The sequence below is a fragment of the Tenrec ecaudatus genome, chromosome 8 (assembly GCF_050624435.1).
Source record: "Tenrec ecaudatus isolate mTenEca1 chromosome 8, mTenEca1.hap1, whole genome shotgun sequence".
NCBI classification, from domain to species: Eukaryota; Metazoa; Chordata; class Mammalia; order Afrosoricida; family Tenrecidae; genus Tenrec; species Tenrec ecaudatus.
In genome coordinates, this window is record NC_134537.1 from 99,107,932 (window position 1) to 99,127,756 (window position 19,825).

The 19,825-nt window shown below is 36.0% G+C and overlaps 1 protein-coding gene and 1 non-coding gene across 2 annotated transcripts in view; both read left to right on the forward strand.

Moving 5' to 3' along the window:
- The window catches only part of LOC142455486 (disintegrin and metalloproteinase domain-containing protein 2-like), a 115,042-nt gene extending 100,099 nt beyond the window's left edge, over positions 1 to 14,943 (forward strand). The window contains exons 16-19 of the mRNA XM_075557218.1: positions 6,495 to 6,572; positions 7,860 to 7,999; positions 10,453 to 10,608; positions 14,910 to 14,943. Coding sequence (XP_075413333.1) covers positions 6,495 to 6,572; positions 7,860 to 7,999; positions 10,453 to 10,608; positions 14,910 to 14,943 — 408 coding nt within the window. The remainder of the gene's footprint in view (positions 1 to 6,494; positions 6,573 to 7,859; positions 8,000 to 10,452; positions 10,609 to 14,909) is intronic.
- LOC142455597 (U1 spliceosomal RNA) lies at positions 14,381 to 14,543 on the forward strand. The gene has a single exon (XR_012785781.1). It is a non-coding gene; the product is annotated as a U1 spliceosomal RNA (small nuclear RNA).
- Positions 14,944 to 19,825: the final 4,882 nt, after the last annotated feature.

Here is a 19,825-nt window from a genome sequence, read left to right on the forward strand (position 1 = left end):
AAAATTTATAAATTATTTTTTCATATCTTACACCGACCGCTGTCTCCCTTCACCCACTTTTCAGTTGTCTGTCCCCCTGGAAGGGGGTTATATGTAGATCATTGTGCTTGGTTCTACTCCCCACACGCACCTTCCCCTTAACCTCCTGGTATCGCTACTTTCATTATTGATCCTGAGGGGTTGATCTGACCTGGATTCCCTGTGTTTCAAGCTCTTATCTGTACCAGAGTACATGATCTGGTCTGGCTTGATTTGTAAGGTAGAATTGGGGTCATGATAGTAGGAGTTGGGGGGAGGGGCGATCATTATAGAACTATAGGAAAGTTTTATGTTTCTTAGGTGCTATACTGCACACTGACTGGCTCACTCCTTCCTTGTGACTCTTCTGTAAGGGGATGTCCAATTGTCTGCAGATGGACTTTGGGTCTCCACTCCATGCTCCTCCTCATTCACATTCATAGGATTTTTTGTTCTGGATCTTTGATGCCTGATGCATGATTTCATAGATGCCTCATAATCACACAGGCTGGTGTGCTTCTTCCATTTGGGCTTGATTGCTTCTCAGCTACATGGCTGCTTGTTTATCTTCAAGCTTTTAAGTCCACAGATACTATGTCTTTTAATAGCCAGACACCATCAGTTTTCGTCATGACATTTGCTTATGCACCCATTTCTGATTGTGCTGGGAAGGTGAGCATCACAAAAGGCCGGGTAATTAGAACAAAGTGTTCTTGCATTGAGGGGATACTGCAATTTAAATACATAGATTTTTCTTCAGTCTTCCTTATTAAATGGCCAACTTTTACATGCATTTGACCCAGTTGAAAAGACCATGATTTGGGTCAGGTGCATCTTAGTCCTCAAAGGAACATTCTTAGTTTTCAATACTCTAAAAAGCTCTTGTGCAGCAAATTTACCTAATGCAACTTTGCCTTTTGATATCTCAACAGCTGCTTATATGAGCAATACAGAAATTTTTACAACTTCAACCTATTCGTGATTTATTAAGATGTGAGTTATTGCTTCAGTTGTGAGGACTTGGGTCTTCTTTATATTGAATAATAATCCATACCGAAGACTGCAATCCTTGATCTTTATCAGCAAGTGCTCCAAGTCCTTCTCACTTTCAGCAAGCAAGCTTGTGCTATCTGCATAGTTCAGGTTATTAATAAGCCTTCCTCCAATGCTTATTCATATAATCCACTTTTACTCCTGGTCTGCTGAGCATACAGGTTGAATAAATATGGTGATAAGATAAACTGACACACACCTTTCCTGATTTTAAACAATGCAGTATTCTATTCTGTTGACATGACTGTCTCTTAATCCATGTACAAGTTTTGAATGAGAACAATGAAGTATTCTGAAATACCAATTCTTCTTGAAGTTATCTATAGTTTGTTATAATTTGCATGGCTGAATGACTTTGCATGATCGATGAAACATTAGTAAACATCTTTCCGGTATTCTCTGTTGTCAGCCAAGTTTCATTTGACTTCAAAAATGACATCATTTGTTCCACATTCTCCACTAAATCCAGTGTGAACCCCTGTCAAGGTACTACTGCTATTGTTGATTGATGATCATCAGACAAATTGTACTTGCATGTGATATCAAGGATATTGTTCTATTGCTTGAATATTCTGTTGGGTCCCCTTTCTTTTAATGGGTAAGAATATGGATCTCTACTAGTCAATTGGCCAGGTAGCTGTCTACAAAATTCCTGGCATAGGCAAGTAAAAGCTTCCAGTGTTTCAACCAGCAGCTGTGGACACATTTCCATTAATATTCAGTCAAGTTCTGAAGCCTTATTTTTGCCTTATGCTTTCAATGCAACTTGGACTTCTTCCTCCAATATCATTGGTTCTTGCTTAGATGCTTCCTCAATCATTTACTATTTTGTGCATGAAATCTTTCAGTATTGCCACCTTAATATTGTTCTGCACTCTCTCAGTTTAAATTATGTTGAGCGTGTTCCTCAATTTGGGGTCTCTAACTGTAGGACTTTGCACATTTCATTATAGCATTTAACGGATGTTTTCTTCCTGAATTCCCCTTTGAAACTCTCTGACTACAGAATTTCTAAAATTAGGCATTCATATACAGACATGTATTTTGCTAGTTAGCTTTAGAATGTGTTACTTCTAATCATTCAAACCAAAACCAGAAACAACATATGGTGATAGAGAAAGAATCTGATTTAGAGGATGAGGGATAGAAAGGCTGAGTAGATAAACTTGAACTAAACACATAGATGGCTTACTCAAACTTGGTTTTAATATATATTAATTATTGCTGAGTACTAGCATGTCATGATTATATAACTGTTTGTTCAGTGCTCTTGCAACTTACATGCATTATTCAAATTAAGTGTGTATATTAAAATGTTAAATAAATGTGTCCACATACATATTGAATGGGTATGGTGAGAGGATACAACCCACACTTCTCTGATTTTAAAATATTTAGTATTCCCTTGTATTCACACAGCTGCCTCTTGATTCATATATTTCATTGGATTAAATAAACACATTAACACAAGAAAAGTTGAAATCCTCTTTATCAATGGCAAAGATTACAACAAAGCAGATGCATATTATGTCTTAGGTATTTTAACTAAACTCTCAGATATTGGTGACTTCATAGCACTGTATTGTAAACACTACCACTTATAAAAGTAAAACCCCATCTATTTAAGTAGGAGATACATATTAGCATAAAGGCATATGTATTGATGTTGGGTGCCATGTAATTATATTTCAGCTCACCAGGACTTTGTACAACAGTACTGTCTGGTTCTGTGCCTTCCTCGTCATCACTGTGTTTGAACCCATCATTGCAACCACTGTGTCGATGCACATTGCTGAGGGCTTCGTTTTTCCACTGATCCTATACTTTACCAATCAGGATGCCCTTCATAATTTATGTAATCAGAAAATTTGATGTGAAAATATTTTGTCCCTAGAGTAACTATAAATAGTTTTTAAAATATTTGAAGACAATAGAGTGGGATTATCAATGCATAGCCAGGAAAATAACTGAAGGAGTCATTGGAGAATATGGTGGAAACAAGAAATCCCACCCATTTACAATCATATGCACATCTCTATGCATAAGAGACACCTCATACTGATAGAAAAATACTAGGACCATCAGAAGAGTGAAATTGAGATCTCTGTGTGAGCCCAAGTATCAGAGCCCCAGAAACTAAGAACTAAGCCTCAGAAGCCCCAGAAACTAAGAACTGAAAAGTGGTGGAAGAGATGGAATCCAGTGAAGATCTTTAACAGAGTCAAAAGATGTTATCCTCCTGAATTGAAGAGTAGATTGTTTTTGCAACATAAAAATGTAGATGTGCATCAGCAACAACAAGGTTTTGGGCCTGAGATAGAAAATTCTAGGTAACACAGCTCAAATTTTAGAAAGTATTGTTAGTGCTCTTCTATAGCCTGATATACATAATAGTGTACTTCAAATTTAAATGTTTAATTTGAGCTTTTTTCTGACTGCTTAGTAGCACAAATGGTTAAGCATTCAACTAGTAGTCATAAGGTTGTGCATTCAAACATACCCGGTGGTGTGTTGGCAGACACAACTGGTGATCTGCTTCCAAACAGTCACAGCCTTGAAACACTGCGGGGGCAATTCTTAGCTGCACATAAATGAGGTCACTAAGAGTCATAGACAAGTATAACTCTTTGTGAGGAAAACTAGGAAAAGAAATACATCGTTGGAAATAATACTTTATTGGCATTTGTTAAAAAGGTGGGGCTATTTCTTTGGGGTTGTTTTTATTTAGAAAAATATTTAACTTTAAAAGCTCATCTGCTCACATAATTTTTACTCAAAATTATCTGCATATGGAAAAAATGAGTGACTAATTGTGTCTAATTTTTCCTGGACTAAGATACTGGCATTCTAATTGATCTCACTTCCTAATATAATACCATTTTCATTCTTTTCCAAACCTACTTATCAATCTTCCTATTTCTAATTAAACCCTTAAAAGGGTCCATTATTTTTGGTTTAAGGTCAGGTATCTGGGACTACTCTAAAATTCTTCACTACCATTCCCAAAACGTCTTTCAAATCTATTTTAGATTTTTATCTGTATTCTACTATCCCTTTCACAATAAAGTTAATATAGCAATAAGTGATTCACACACATTGTTATTTCATTTTTCAAGTTCATATAAAATTTATATTGGTACTGTTCTGTCATCTATTCATGTGTGATAACATTATGAAAATCTTTGAAATATCATGTAGATTCCCCAAATGTGACACAGTGTGGAAGTCAGTATGGTTGTGGGAAAGTGACACTGATGGAGTTGCTCTGTGCTGGGTAGCCACATATCATCACCTTATAAAATATATAGTACATGCAGAGTGCAATAGTGTGAAGTGCAGTAGAATGAAGTATGCCCATAAAATGAGAGCTGGTTTGGTTTTTTTTTTTTATTTCTTGCTTTTGTGTCTCTTTTGTACACATTAAAAGACATAGTTTCTATAATAACACTGGCCAACATAAACCTTGGTAACTCAACTGTTAGACTTGTTTCTAGGTATATTTGATCTCTGATTCAAAAATTGGTATTAGTTCCCCTATCAGTTCTAGTTTTTGAGGTACAGAACATAAGCCATATACAACTCTTCACTCGTGACCTACAAAAAATCAGGATATTTTAATGTAGTGTTAGCTAGTCTGAGATAGAGGAAATGCATACTGGCTTCATTTATTTTGGGCGAATTATATGAACTTGGAATTTACCTGAAGTTTCCCTTCACATTTCTTAAGAACTGAATATTAGGAAGTTCAAAGGTATTATTTTTTAAAGGGGAGGGAGTCAGATATAGGAGTTACTGTGCAGTAACTAAGGAGCCCTGATGGCATGGTGGGTTATGTTGGACTGCAAACCACAAGGTCAACTATTGAAGCTCATAAGCCATTCTGCAAGAGGAAGATGAAACTTTCTGCTCCCATGAATTTTACAGACTCAGAACCCCACAAAAGAAGTTCCTCTCTGGCCTTTAGAGTTGCCATGAGTTGTGACTGGCTGGTAGTGATTTCGGTACAATAAATAGAGATCTAAATGTCAAACCCGAAAACGGTGTGTCAGCATTCAAGCTCCTTTATTAAAATTAATGCATTTCAGTCTTATTTTAAGATGGCACGATTTCTCTACCTTTGTACAGAAACTCTTAAAAGAAAAGTGAGAATTGGAGTGGGATCAGACTAGGCAATCTGCTTCCAAACACTATGGGGCAGTTCTGCTCTGCACATACATTGCAAGTCAAGTTCACCTCTGAAACATGCAAGATGGAGCACTCCCTGACTTCGGTCTATTAAAATATTATCTGAAACATTTACTGCACAATTTGAAGAAGAGAAAGGTATATCTGAAAAATATTGATGAAAATTGCCCTAAGGTCTTACATTTTAGACCCTCTAACTCACACCATACATATACATGCCTTTTCAATTTTCTTGTTTCTTTTCCACTCTTCTCATGTTGTGTCTGGCTTTGTGATATCCAACTTGTAGTTTCTGTACATATCTCATAGCCTCCCATACGAAAAAGGAAAGCCCAGTGCCAGCTATCTGATTCTAACTCATAGTGACCTGATTCCAAACTTTAAAATCTTTTAAAGGCTGCAGAGTGACTGGTGGTTTCAAACCACTGACCTTCTGATTGGTAGCGTAATACCATGGTGGCTACCACTGGCTACTATGGTCCATGTACAGCTTACCTTAGAAGGCTCTAAAAACTTACTTGTTTTCAAATACTTCTCATCCTTTTTGTCTTATCCTACAGTTTGTGGCTCTGAATTCTTCTCGTACTTAAACTTAGGACAGTAAACTAATATGTTAGCATAACTTATCTGAAAATATAGTGGGACACTATAGCTAAGAAACTGGAGTTGATGGAGTCTATCCAATGCAGTTTTCGGAATCAGTGAACCAAATAACTCCAAGAACCGCCCTAAATCCCAAGGCATCAAGAAAGAAAAATACTGGATTACGAAGTGAATGACTCTCCTCTGTACATCAGCCACATTGACCACTTACAACACTCAATTGTCATATATAATTTTCCACTGAAAACCCATTTCCAAAATTGTTCATTGTACTACAAGTATTTTATCTTGCATTTCTGACTAATCCCTCAGTGAGACTTCACTGTTGCCACATAGCAGATAAGTTCCCTATATTTGAAGGTGTCAAATGTTTTTTATCATTTCAAGTATTGCATGTTTATCTGTGTTTTAATATACTTCTTATCTTCATCCCATACCCCCATTATAAGCTGGGAACATGCTATTGTTTCCTTTAATTCTACTTAATCCAAGTCTCATCTAGTGCTGGAAATAGAGTAATCATTAATTTATTAGTGCAATAATCCATATATTCAGCATAAAAATAAATCCATTTAATTCGACTGGAAATCTAAATGGGATGACAGTTTACTTATTTTGGCTGTTTTCTTTTTAAGGTTTGCAAAAATATGAAATGTGTTGAGTCCACATACTTGAAGTATGACTGTGATGTAACAAAATGCAATAATCAGGGTGTAAGTACCAATGCTATGACAAGAGAATATAAATAATTGAGACTGATTCCTGGCAAATATACATCTACCTGTTGCTAAATGCCTTTGAGATGGTTCCAGCTCATTGCCACATTATGCACAACAGAATGAAAACATGGCATGGGCCTGAGTCATCCTAGCATTTGCTTGCCCCCAAGTTTGCAGCCATTGTATCAATCTTAAAGGCCTTTTTCTTTTTCGCTCACCCTCTTCTTCACTAAATATGATATCTTTCTCTAGGGACCAGGTCTCACCTGATATGTCCAAAGTATATAAGAGGAAGTCTCACAACATTCGCCTCTACAGAGCACTCTGTCCTTACTTCCTCCAAGACAGATGGGTTTGTCCTTTTAGCAGTCCACACTCCTGTCTGCATACACACAAACACAAAAACAGACAGGTGTTATCTGACTTAAGTACAATTCTATATTTCTTGAATAGTAGAATTTATATCGAGAGAGATAGTATATATATGGAGATAAAATATATATGGATAGATATTATATATATGGATAGATATATACAATATGGAAAAATAAACATTTAATTAGTCCACAGAGCAGTAGAGAGGGCTCAGTTCAACTAACTTCTGAGAGACAGTTAATATACTGGCAGTCCTTCAACTCACGAGGGCTGCTGGGTGCAAGTCAAGGAGGCAGACAGCTGAGTCTTCTGTACAGCAAGACAGGCAGTCTGGCCACACTCAACAAGCAACAGAGTGGGTCACCAACAGCCAGGTGACAGGGGCCAAAAGTCCCCAGCTCAAGTGATGTATACACCAACAGTGTGGTAAAGCAGGTCTCGAAGGAGCCTCAAACTGTAGCAACACTGTCCACGGGGTGGGTGTCTCCCAGCCAGTGCAGCTCACAAGTTGAGGCAGAGAACCAGCTAAGGCAGTCACATACTAGTCCAAGGCATGGAAAGGCAAGGCTCACTGTTTTGCCCTTCTCTTTGACCTTCAATTAAACTGCAACCTTATTAATCCTACGTGTTTATTGACCAGGTTGGCACAATAAACCTACCTATCACAATTCACTACTTGCCAACTTGGCACCTGAACACGGTTCTTTATCCATATATAATTTCCAGATATTAATGAAATCACACTTATATTTAACATCAAACATCAATCATACATACAAATGAAAACACATGGAATCTAATTCTTGAATAGAATTCTTCTCATTCTAATTCACTAATATAACTCTTGAATATATATACATCACTTTAGTTGCTTCTTGTATCAAGTCTTATTTCTTCTGGTTTCAGGTATGCAATAATAAAAAGAACTGTCATTGTAACCCTACCTATTTACCTCCAAACTGTCAAAATGTAGACCAAACATGGCTTGGTGGGAGTGTTGACAGTGGGAATTTTCCACCTACAGCAAATGCCATTACCCCTGGTAAGTATTAATAATAAACTGGAAGTATACTAAAATATAATATTTAATTTATTCAATTTAATAAATGACTCTGTCTATTCATCACATTTAGATTTTATGTAGACATAAAATAAGTCACCTCTGGTGATTTATTATCCACTTCCAGAGAGAAACATATTTTGTAACATATATAATAAGTAAGATACACCACTCAGGACCTAGCCAGGAAAACGTTAAGCAGTTTCAGTTCTTCAAGGCATTAGGTAGTAAAGCCAATCAGACAAGGGTGAAGGACCATGGACATTAGCAGTCCATTTGTTAGACTTAAGGTAACGTATGAAATGGTAGTATTTTAAGGACAGAATATGAGTCATCTAGCATGATATAACATTATGTATCAGGGACAATAATTTGGCTTATCTCTTTTAGGACCCAGAGGTCATAAATATCACCTACCAATATTTTAATCTCTCAAGTTTCTTGGGAAGTTGCTGTCCCAGTGGTAGTGCAGACTACCATCTCCCCAGGTTGCTCTTTTCGGGTAGAGCCACCTGAATGGGAGAAAACGGACTCTGCCAGAAATCTTAAAACCAGAGCTCACCTGTGTCACCTGCATCCCACAGAACTGAATCCAAAGCCACTCTGCTTCAGGTTTCCTGTATTCTGACATGCCTGTCAGTACTGGAAACCTATGGTTCCAACAAAATATTCAAATCAGAAAGTACTTTGACATTGAAAGGATTAACTGATTTAAAATGTCAAATAAAATATTATATTATTGTCTTATTTGATTTAAAAATATTTTTAAAAATTCAACATCATTTGTGAACCAAAGATAAAAATCAACAAGCTAGTGACAGAAAAATGTCCGTAATAAGATAATATCAATATGAACAATAAATTGAAGCTAATATATGTTATAATGAGATATGTGATGAATCGCAAGAAATAAATGCTAAAATATTCAAAAGAATGAAATTTATGTGCAGAGTGGCTGACTTTATGTGCAGTGTGTTGCTTAAACTATACAGAAAATCATCAGGAATGTTTCTAGAAATGATAGCTTTGAAACATGATACAATTAGTTGTATTGTTGTATATTTCCACTGTCCAGAGGAAGTCAGTTTGAAATAAATGACCATTTAGAATACTATAGAAAAAATAAGAACACACTTAACAAAAGAAGCAAATAAATGTTAACTACTCAAATAAATAAGAAAAATATATCGTACCTATTGGAAGACTTGTTTTTAAGACATCAATTCTAAAAAAAGAGATTTTTTTAAAAATACAATAAATCACACATTTTAAAAAAGAAATTCATAATGTATTATGAAATTGACACAGAAGTACCTAGATTTGCGAAATTAACTCGGAATGAAAGAACAACAAAGCAGGGCTCGCCTTCAAGATGTGTTGTTAGTGCACTGGGTCACAGCGATCCTGTGTACAACAAAACCCTTCCCTGTCTGTATTCCCCGCATTATTGTTCTTATGTTTGAACCTGTCAGTGTATCCTCTGAGTCAATCCTTCTTGGCAATGTTTTTCTTTTTCCCTGCCCCAGGACAAAGTACGGTCTCAGAAATCCAGGCCAGTTCTGCCCTGTCCTATAGGATGGGATGGGGTTTTCTAGGCTGTCATCTTTGTGAGAGAAGATAGCCAGGTCTTTTGTCTTGGAGAAATAGCTACGTGGGTAGCTACTGACTTTTCATTAGCAGCCCTGGATTTAACCAATTATGCTCCCCTGACTCCTACATATAGCTTTACTGTATTCCTGGTTCTTATAGCTCTGGGCGAAGAGATGGGCTATTCGGTCAGCCACAGGGGTGTGCAAGGCTTAATGAGCACTAAATTTGATCTGCACGAAAATGTTATCAAAATAAACTCTCAAGTAGCTCACCTAAGTTTATATTGATCTTCCCATATCACATTTAAGGAATGAATTACGATATTAATCTTACACCAGTTCACTACTATGTTAAAAGTACTCCAACCATTTCTGGGTTATCCATCATAGTAAAGCATCAATGTAATTAGGAAAGAATTGGGTCCACACATGTCTGCCAGATGGCAGAAGTTATTAGGGAACCTTGAAAAAGGCCTGTATATATTTTTCTATCACATTAATTTCCTCAATGTTAATTTGTAATTGGAGATAAAACAGATTAATTGTGCTTACCTTTTTCCAGGTGTGATTATATTAAAATGAACCATGTTAAGTGGTTAAATGTTCCATTGCATCAAAGGTTACTGATGTGTAGGGGGAGAAGGTGGCATTCGGTTCACGAAAGACTTACAGACTTGGACAATCTATGGAGCAGTTCTACTCTGCCCATTGGGTAGCTAACCAGCCATCGGCTCAATTGCTACTCAAGTGCATACTGTATTAAGGGGAGCACAAAACCCCGTTAGGTGAAAATATTTTCTGTGCTCCTGGCTGATTTCTTGAAAATCTCTGGCATCTTCTTCCTAGGCAGCCGTTACATCAATATCGATTACAGTACCAAACCAACGAGATGGCCGTATTTCTTGCTCATTCCCTTTTTCATTATTCTCGGCATATTGATCGCTATATTGGTAAAAGTTACTAGGCAAAGAAAAAAATGGAGATCAGAGGAGTATACAAGCGACGAGTATATTGAGTTTGTATTTTGCATTTATTACTTATAGGTTTAATATATTTAGTAATTGCATAATGAATACCTTATTGTATATGACTACTGAAAATTAAGATATAATAACTTTTCCTTATATGGAAATTTAATACTTAAAACTCAAACCATTAATATTATCAGTTATGAGCAAAGATGTTTACAGGCCAGCAATTTACAGTCTGTAACAAGTTGGACTGTTAGGGTTAAAATTAAGTGAAATTGATTCCTAATATAGTCTTACCACTTTTATTATTTTTCTTGTTATTAACAGCCATGTACAACATAACTAAACTCTGTCCATTCGTGTGCCATCCTCACAATTGTTCTTAGGTTTGAATCTCTCTATGCAGCCAAAAGTCAAAAGTCCGTCGCATTTTCACTTGCCTGATACTTACTAAGCATGATGTCCTGCTCCGGGTATTGGTCTCTCCTGACATGTCCACTGCCGTGAAACAAGTCTTACCCTCCTTTCCTCTAAGGGACACTCTGGGTCTATTTCTTCCAAGACAGATTTAACCAATACAATTCATCCTTTGATCTCTTGACTGCTGCTTCCATGAACATTGATTGTGGAGCCAAGTAAGACGAAATCCTCATGTTACCTACTTGTCCGGTTATGATGATTTTTGTTTTCTTTACTTTGAATTGTAGTCCATACTGAAGGCTTCAATCCTTGATCTTCATCAGCAAGTGCTTCAGGTCTTCTCTACTTTCATCAATAAAGTTAGTGCTGGCCTAGGTATCTCAGATTGTTGATAAGCCTTCCTCTGACTTGATAATGCATTCTTCTTCATATAAGCTGGCTTCTCTGATTATTTCCTTAGCATATAGATTGAATAAATGTGCTGAGAGAATACAACCTGGATGTTCACCTTTCCTGATTTTAAACCATGAAGTGGATGTTCCCACACTGCCTTTTGATCCATGTACAGGTTCCATATGACCACAATTCTCTTATCCCAGGTTGTCTAGAAAAACAAGTTCAGTGACATTCATCTATGTATAAGATCTTTCTATCAAGAAGGAATTATATAGCAAGAGAGCATCTCAGCCTAGTGCAACTCAAGTCAAGAAGGCCAGTGATAGTTCATACGTAGACTCACTTTTCTGTCGTCAGTGACCCAGACAGGTGATGTGGAAAGCAGAAAGATCACAGGCTTCATACAGAGTCTCTTGGATCCAAGATTTGCTGAAACATGACAGGGACCCAGAGCTCTCAGAGTCGTAAGCCAAGTCTGGCAAGCAGGTAGGCAAAGGGGCAGGCAGAAGGGAAGATCCCCAGCTTCCCCCTCTAATAAGAAGGGCACATTCCCAAGGGGGCATCATCAAGCTGTGACATGATTGGCAGGTTGGATTCCACCCCTACACTTTTATACATCTTCAAGCTGACATAATAATGTAATGTTCCAGAATCTCCATTCTTCTCAAGGTTATGCACAGTGTTTTTAAAGCCCATACAATCATGTCTTTACATAATCAGTGAAACACAAGTAAACATATTTCTGGTATATTCTGTTTCAGCCAACATTCATTTGACATCAGCAATGATATTCCTTGTTCCACATCCCCTTGTAAATCTGGCCTGAACCACTAACAGCTCCATATCAATGTGTTGCTGCATCCATTGTTAGATGATCTTTAGCAACATTTTACTTGCATCTGATATCAATGATACTGTTCTATAATTTGAGCAGGCTGTTGGGCCACCTCTCTTTGTAATGGGTATAAATATGGATCTTTTCCAGTCAATTGGCCAAGTAGCTATCTTCGAAATTCCTTGGCACAAATAAATGTTTCTAGTGCTTCATTCGCTTGCGAAGACATTTTCATTAATTCTTGGTGTCTTATTTTTGGCTAATTTTTTCAGTACAGCTTAAACCTCCTTCAATATCATCATTAGTTCTTGATGGCGGATGTCCAATAGTTATTTTTGGTGCCATGATTCTTTCCATCTTCTTTTGATGCATCTTGCATCATTCACTATTTTGCCCATAGAATCTTTCAGTGTTGCAACTCCAAACTTGAATTTTCTCTTTATTTCTTTCAGTTTAAGATACGCTGAGTGTATTCCTCCTTTGGGTTTTCTAACTCTTGGACTTTGAACATTTCGTTATAATAGTTTTGTCTGCAAATATTGAGCTTCTTCATCATCTCTTCTTATAAATGTATCCATCTAAAAAAATCCATAAGTATAGACGCTTTTGTGTTGAAAAAGTATTTGCTATGTGCAAGTCATTAGTAGTGCAAAATTCTATTCTGTTCTACTGTACTTTCCTCGTTTCAAATTTTGCATTTTAATAGCCAATGATTATTAATGTATTTTTACTGCATGTTTGATCAATTTCAGACTGAAGATGTTGGTAAAATGCTTCAATTTCTTCATCATTAGCATTTGTGGTTGGTGCATAAATTTGAATAATAGTTGTAATGATTAGATACACTATAATTGGAATCGGTCCTATCACAGACAGCATTGTAGTTCAAGATAGGTCTGGAGATGGCCTTTTTGAAGATGAAAAATTCCTCTCAATTGTTTCATTCCGAGCATAGTGAATCACATGATTTTCTGATTCAAAATGGCCAATACGATTCCATTTTCCTAGATTAGTACTTTGTATGTTCCAAGTGGCATTTATGAATTGATGCTTGCAGCTCTTTCTTCTCGTTCTGAATTGTGCCCATCAGCAAACGAGGGTCACAGTGTTTACTCACACAGGCTTTACTCCCTCCGTGTCTCTATAGCTGATTCCACTTTGAGAAGTCAGCTCTTCCTCAATTATATTCTGAGTGCCTCTGGCCTGAGGGACCCATCTTCTGGCACCACCTCTGACAATGCCCTGCTTCTTTTTAGATTTGTCAGTATCTCACAAGAGTTCACTTGCATTCATAAGTTTTTCAGTGGCTATTCCCACAGAAGTGAACCGCCTATTTCTTCTTCGCCTCAAAGCTCCACAGAAACATGGTCCCTTGGGTGACCTTCTAGCATTGGAAATACCAGTAGCATCTCTTCCAGCATCACAGCAACCACACGGCGACCACAGTAAATCAAATCGACAGAGTGGACCTCCTTTTTGTTTATGCTAATTCTCAAATATGTGTTCAGTTCTAATGCTTTGCTTTATATTATTTATAGATTGAAAATAACTTTGGATATTATTTTCTTTAAAGGTTATAGGAAAATTTAATGGAGTTTAACATTTTTCAATAGTTAAATAACTTCAAACACATGTAGTAAAAGGTGAAAAATTCTAAAAATCAATGTATAATATATAAACTGAAAAATGTAGTCTACAGCCTACATTTATATACACAATATATGCAACAAATTATTTTCCTTTATTAGCATAAAAATACCCCAAGATTTGTTTAAAGAGTAAGCACAAATATTGCATTTGTCCTATATATCTCAGGCCAATTAGTATGAAATAATTTCTGCTTTTGCATTTTTATATGTGCCCTTCATTTTATTTTTAATAATACATATATTATATGCTTAATTAAGTCAACAAGAATATAAATTAACAAGGAACATATTTCATAGGAGCTGAAAAATTAACATAAAATCATTGAAATAAGATGTAACATGTAAAATAGTAAATATAATGTAGTTAATACTTAGGTATATGAAAGGAATTTTCTTATATTAGGTATATTTTATTGTGGAAAAACTTATATGAAGTATATTTGTTTAAGTAAATAAATAATAATTGTAATAAAAATTAATTTGGAAAGAGTGAATGGCAAAACAATAATACTTACCTGGCATAGGAGACACCATGATCAGGAAGGTGGTTTTCCCAAGGCGAGGCTCACCCATTTCACTCCGGATGTGCTGACCCTGTGATTTCCCCAAATGTGGGAAACTCGACTGCAGAATTTGTGGCAGTGGGGGACTGCGTTTGCGGTCTCCCCTGATTTAAGAAAACTGCTTAAGTACATTTATCCAATCATGTTATGAATGTGAAAACAGCCTCTGTTTACCTTCTGGTACATTTGTATTGGTGTGCTTTTTTTCTTAATAGTTCTACTGGCACATAATCCACATATCATATTATTCACTCATCCCGAGATATTAGTATGCTTCTTCTCATATCTGGGAATACACAGAGGTGCATTGTTAGTGTTGACTGACAGGTGAGAGATGTTCTGAGTGTTAGGAGATCCTCCCATAGTGTCTGACCCTGATATGAGGGAGGAATTCAAGATGAGAATAAACTTTTGTAGAAAAACACTTAAGAAAATATTGTTTGAATTGATTATTTTTATTGTAAAATATATAGGCAACTTGAAAGTGAAGGTGAAACCAAAGAGTAGTCAGGACGACAGAGAACGCTGGAGAATAAGGTGAGTCAGTCTTCAATAATTCAAGGAAGCTATGGATAGGAAGACTGTATTAGACATATATGTCATAACAAAATGGTAAATTGGAGAATATATATTAATATTGAAAATTACAACGTGGGCATTGTAAAACTATGAATAACTTAACCTACATAAATTTTTGATGGTCTTACTGTAGCTTTTTGGATTTTTTCTAATAAAACGTTAACATTTGTGAATTCAAAATATCTGCCCAAAATAAATTACATATTGGATTTCTCCACAAGAATTCCATAATCTTCATTCTCTGTTGATTTACACTTAATTTAATTTGACTGTTCATACAGGTAAATTATTTCCTTCTTTTATTTTTTTCAATTGTTCAATCTGCAATGGATGGAAAAACTAGAAAGCAATATAGAAACTTACTATGTCTGGAGTACATTGGCCATTTCAGTCTTAACCTGACAAGAAGTAAAAGACGTGTGTTTGTGTATGTATATGTGTGCATGTCTGTGTGTGTATATTATACACCCTGTAAGACATGCATGTTTAAGAGATTTTGTTTCATATTCTTGTTTTAGAAATTTCTCCACACTAATTCTGCTTTCCAGTAAGTTTGAAATAAGGAAAGTTAATATAATAACAGATGTACTTTCTTCAATAAACAGGCTACTATTTTATTTTCAATTATATTAGAATCATATTGTAGTGTAACCTGATTGGTCTATAACCAATCAGAAAAAAATTCTCAACTACATAATGCTTTAAAAAGTCACCCTTATAGGTATATAAAAGCTCTAACTGAAAGATGGAAAATTCATACTATGGGAAATTTATGCCAAAGAAAGTTGATATAGATTTGCTAATATATAATGTAGACTTTTACATGAAGAACATTCTTAGAAATAAGTATAATAGCCAATATTAGATGAAGCTTTAATGATATAAAATTATAACATCTTTATGGCAATTTAAATATCTTTTCAATATATATGAAGTGAAAATTGACAGTATAACAAAAATATTTTTAATAATTAAAAAGTAAGGTACTTTAACATGTTTAATCTCGTGTGACTTTTTTATGTAGAGAACAAATGTATCCAACCATTGCACAAAATGCATTTTTATGTACATGCTAATATTTACTGGTATGTAGCATATACTTGAATATAAAGCAAGTCTTAACCAATTTCTCATGAAAAAAGCATTTTATATTTTATTTGACTGAAGTAAAGTTAATACAATATTTTACAGTAAACATTTTAAGAACGTATTTGAAGTAAATATTTCTAAATAACCCTATGTCAAAAATAAAATTCAATGAAAATTCAAATAGCCCATGAAATATTTACCCAAAAGGAATATGTGAATCAGCTGGCTTTTCATGATAAAGGAAAATTTAATACTTTACTCCAAAACCAAACTCATTGCCATCGAGTCAATACTGGCTCTTCGTGGGTTTCCCAGACTGGGGCTGTTAAAGAGTAGAAAGCACAGTCTGTCTTCAGCAGAGCGGTTTCGAACTACTAACCTTGCACATCACAGCCCAAGGTAGAACCAAAAGAAACCTGAAGAGAACCGAAATACTTACATGTAATTGTGTTCCGGTTTTCATTCTCATGATATCAGAAGAGTGTTAGGGGGCTCTTAGAGGGGCTCTAAGAAGTCTAACAAAGTCTTATTTCCCAATATTTTAAGTCAGAAAACCTAGTAGTGGTATCATTTTGAAATCCGAGGTGCAATAAATATCACTTCCGATAACTCCCCCATCTCCTCAACGGTCCACTATCGGTCTTTGAGCACAAGAGCTTGGATTTTTAGACAATTTCTTCCGTTCGGGAGTTGATGGAACATCCAGAACAAGGTTTGTCATCAGTTTACATTTCACCTTTTAGGAAACGAGATAACCACTTATATATACCCTTGAGGTTTTCCCATAGTGCTCTCCCTGTAAGCTGTGTTCAACATCACAACAGTCTCTGTGGCATTTTGCAGAGCAGGATCCAAAATATCACAGCCACAAACGGTTGTCTTAAATCGGTCATCACAGAAAACGAGGTTCCAGCGAAACTGCTTTTATGATGAAAAATTCACTGTGACCAGAGAAACTTCCCAGGCAACGCCACTGGGGTGCGCTAACTCAGAGCGAGTTGCTGGATGTGCGCCTAGTGGGAAAAAAAAGCATCCTATGAAAGCTCCACCTAGTGGAGCTTTCCTTGGGTATCCATCTATGTATATATCTATTTTCAACTTCCTATGCTGTCATTTTAAAAGCAACCTAGTTGTTTTTAAATCCCAACCTGATAATCTATCTTTATTTCATAAAGTGTTATATTTACCTGCACTTCATGGGTTAACAGACAATATTTTCGCATTTCTTTGTCCTTCACAAGATTCGTGCTTCCTCTCATAATAATTTTCCTTTTAACTAAAGAACTCACTTAAATTGTTACTTTCAGATTTTTTTGCCCGGTCGGGGGTGGGGGGCGTGTTACTGCAAAAGGATAATAAAGCTGCTCTTAACTTTCAAGAGACTCGGGTTATTTTAGAGATTCAGACCATCTCTACAGACTGTTAGATTTCTTCAATTAAACACCAATGTGCCAGGGCTGATCTCCTGAGATAATGTTTGAGGTATGAAGGGCCAGAGTTTGGTGACATTTCTTAAATCCAATAATCAAGAGCCATGGATTTCAGGCCCAGGATCTGACTCACATCTGAATGTGCTGAGCAAGGAGGATACCTTTTCAGGGAGGACACTAGCCTCTTTTCTTACAAGCAGGGAAACACGGATTTTATTCCAGCTCTTCCCTAGGGGTTGAATGACCACTTGTGTAGGGAAAATTACTATTGGCGTCCATTTTTATTGCCCCAGGGGTGAGGCATGGGCCAGAACAGGCTGAGGAGCGTGTTTAATTTTAAGTAATTAAGAAATAACCTGGTTTTGTTCCAGAACACCTATGTGCATGTGCATTTGGGATGAAATTAATGAAGGTGAATACTGTATTAAAAAGTTTTAAAATATTTTTTAGTTCTTCCAGTCTCCTGAATATTATTTTGAAGGCAACATGTCTTTGTATTTTTACTCATTTCAAGAATTTCTAATCTCCTTAATATAATGTAATTAGACTATTTGAAAACAGAATGTTTTATCCTATTTAAACGAGCTAGCAGTGAGAGTTTTTTTGGGGGTGGAGGGTGTCTATTCTGAGGGCTTTGAATTGAATCTATTCTCTGTACAGGAGGTTTGTTCTCTTTATGCTGTCTTACCTATGACTGCAACATTCTAATCAGAGTTTTAATTAATATACATTTTCAGTTTATGAATTCAAGTTGATTATCTTCTTCAGTTCCTGTCATCTAGTGAAATTGTCGAACCCTTCATTTTTTTTCAAAAATGTGGCTTTGAAATGTTTGAAATCAAACCATAATATCTATGTGATTTTTATAATATTTATGTTGTTTGTGTCTTTGTGTCTTAGTTCTTAATATCCTGTTTTTCTTATCAAAAATGTACTGTTATTAGCGGTATGGCACTGAGCATAAAAGAACAGAAGCTTAAGATAATGTTGATATTTCTAGGGTGGCTTTATAGTTTTCAAGGTTGCTAATATATTTGTTGGCAGCTGCCTACTGAATCACAGGTAGCTCACCAAGCTACCATCGTGGGGGCTTTTCCTTGTGAAATCTCTGAGACCTGCTCTAGTCTTCATTAGCACATTGCTCAATGGTGTCAATTCAGACTCATGGTAGCTCTATAGGAAAGAGTAGACTCACCCCTTGAAGTCTCTATGGCAGTAATATCTATAAATGAACTCGACTACAGCAATGGATGTGAACAAGTCACAGGAGTATGACTGACCCATTGACTCTGGCACCTATCAACTATACAATCATAGAAATAGTTTGTCACATCTTTCTTCCGTTGAAGTGGCTGACAGGTTCCAATTGCTCACCTTTTCAGTTAGAGTACAAGCGCTTAACCACTGTGCCTCTAGAGCTTCTAGGTAATTACTTTTGTAGGCCACATGGCAAAAACAACTGGTAAATCCCCTGTGGTAAAAAAGTTCTTTATTCTTGCATTACCAAGCAAATGACTTGTGTTTTGTGCACTCGTGCTGTGGGCTATTATTGTAAAAAGGATGGGCTGGCTTACTGTATCCTACCACTGCCCCAAATCTATAAATACAGGGATAAAATAATCATCACAAGTCATATGTATTAGATTGCCCCATTCCCCAGAGTCTTTTATTATTATTCAGCAGTTCTGCATGACATTCTAAAACATAACATTTTTCTCTTTTTTCTAGTTCTCACCTTAATCGGAAGCAGAAGTTCCCACATCAAATTATCAATAAATTTAATTCAATTTTAATATTATAATGGAAGCTTTATTTTTGTGGAAAATGATAAGCTGATCCTAAAATTAAGTTGAATTGCAGTCAGTCAACTTTAAAAAACCATGCATTTTAGAAGAAGAATACATTTAGAGATCTTAAATTGCCGGATATCAAAATTTATGTTACTAAGGGAGTAAGTTATATTTCAAGGCTAACCAAATAAACTAATGTAAAATACATATTAAACATAATTAATAAAACAGATGAAAATGGGGAGAGTAAAATCATAATTGGTAAAAGATAGTAAAAGGAGTTTAGTCAATTGGATATGAAAACAAATATAATGTGTAATGGTACTGTTAGGTTTGGGATGTTTGTCTCAGTTCTTGCTTCCCTCTGTGGAAAGAAAATACATGGCACAACACAATTGCAAACTTCTCTGAGTAAAAGTAAGGCTTTTGATAGTACATTCTCACAGACAAAATTTAGCTGTCAAGAAATCATGGAGGCTTCCTGGGGAGATCGGGAAAGGA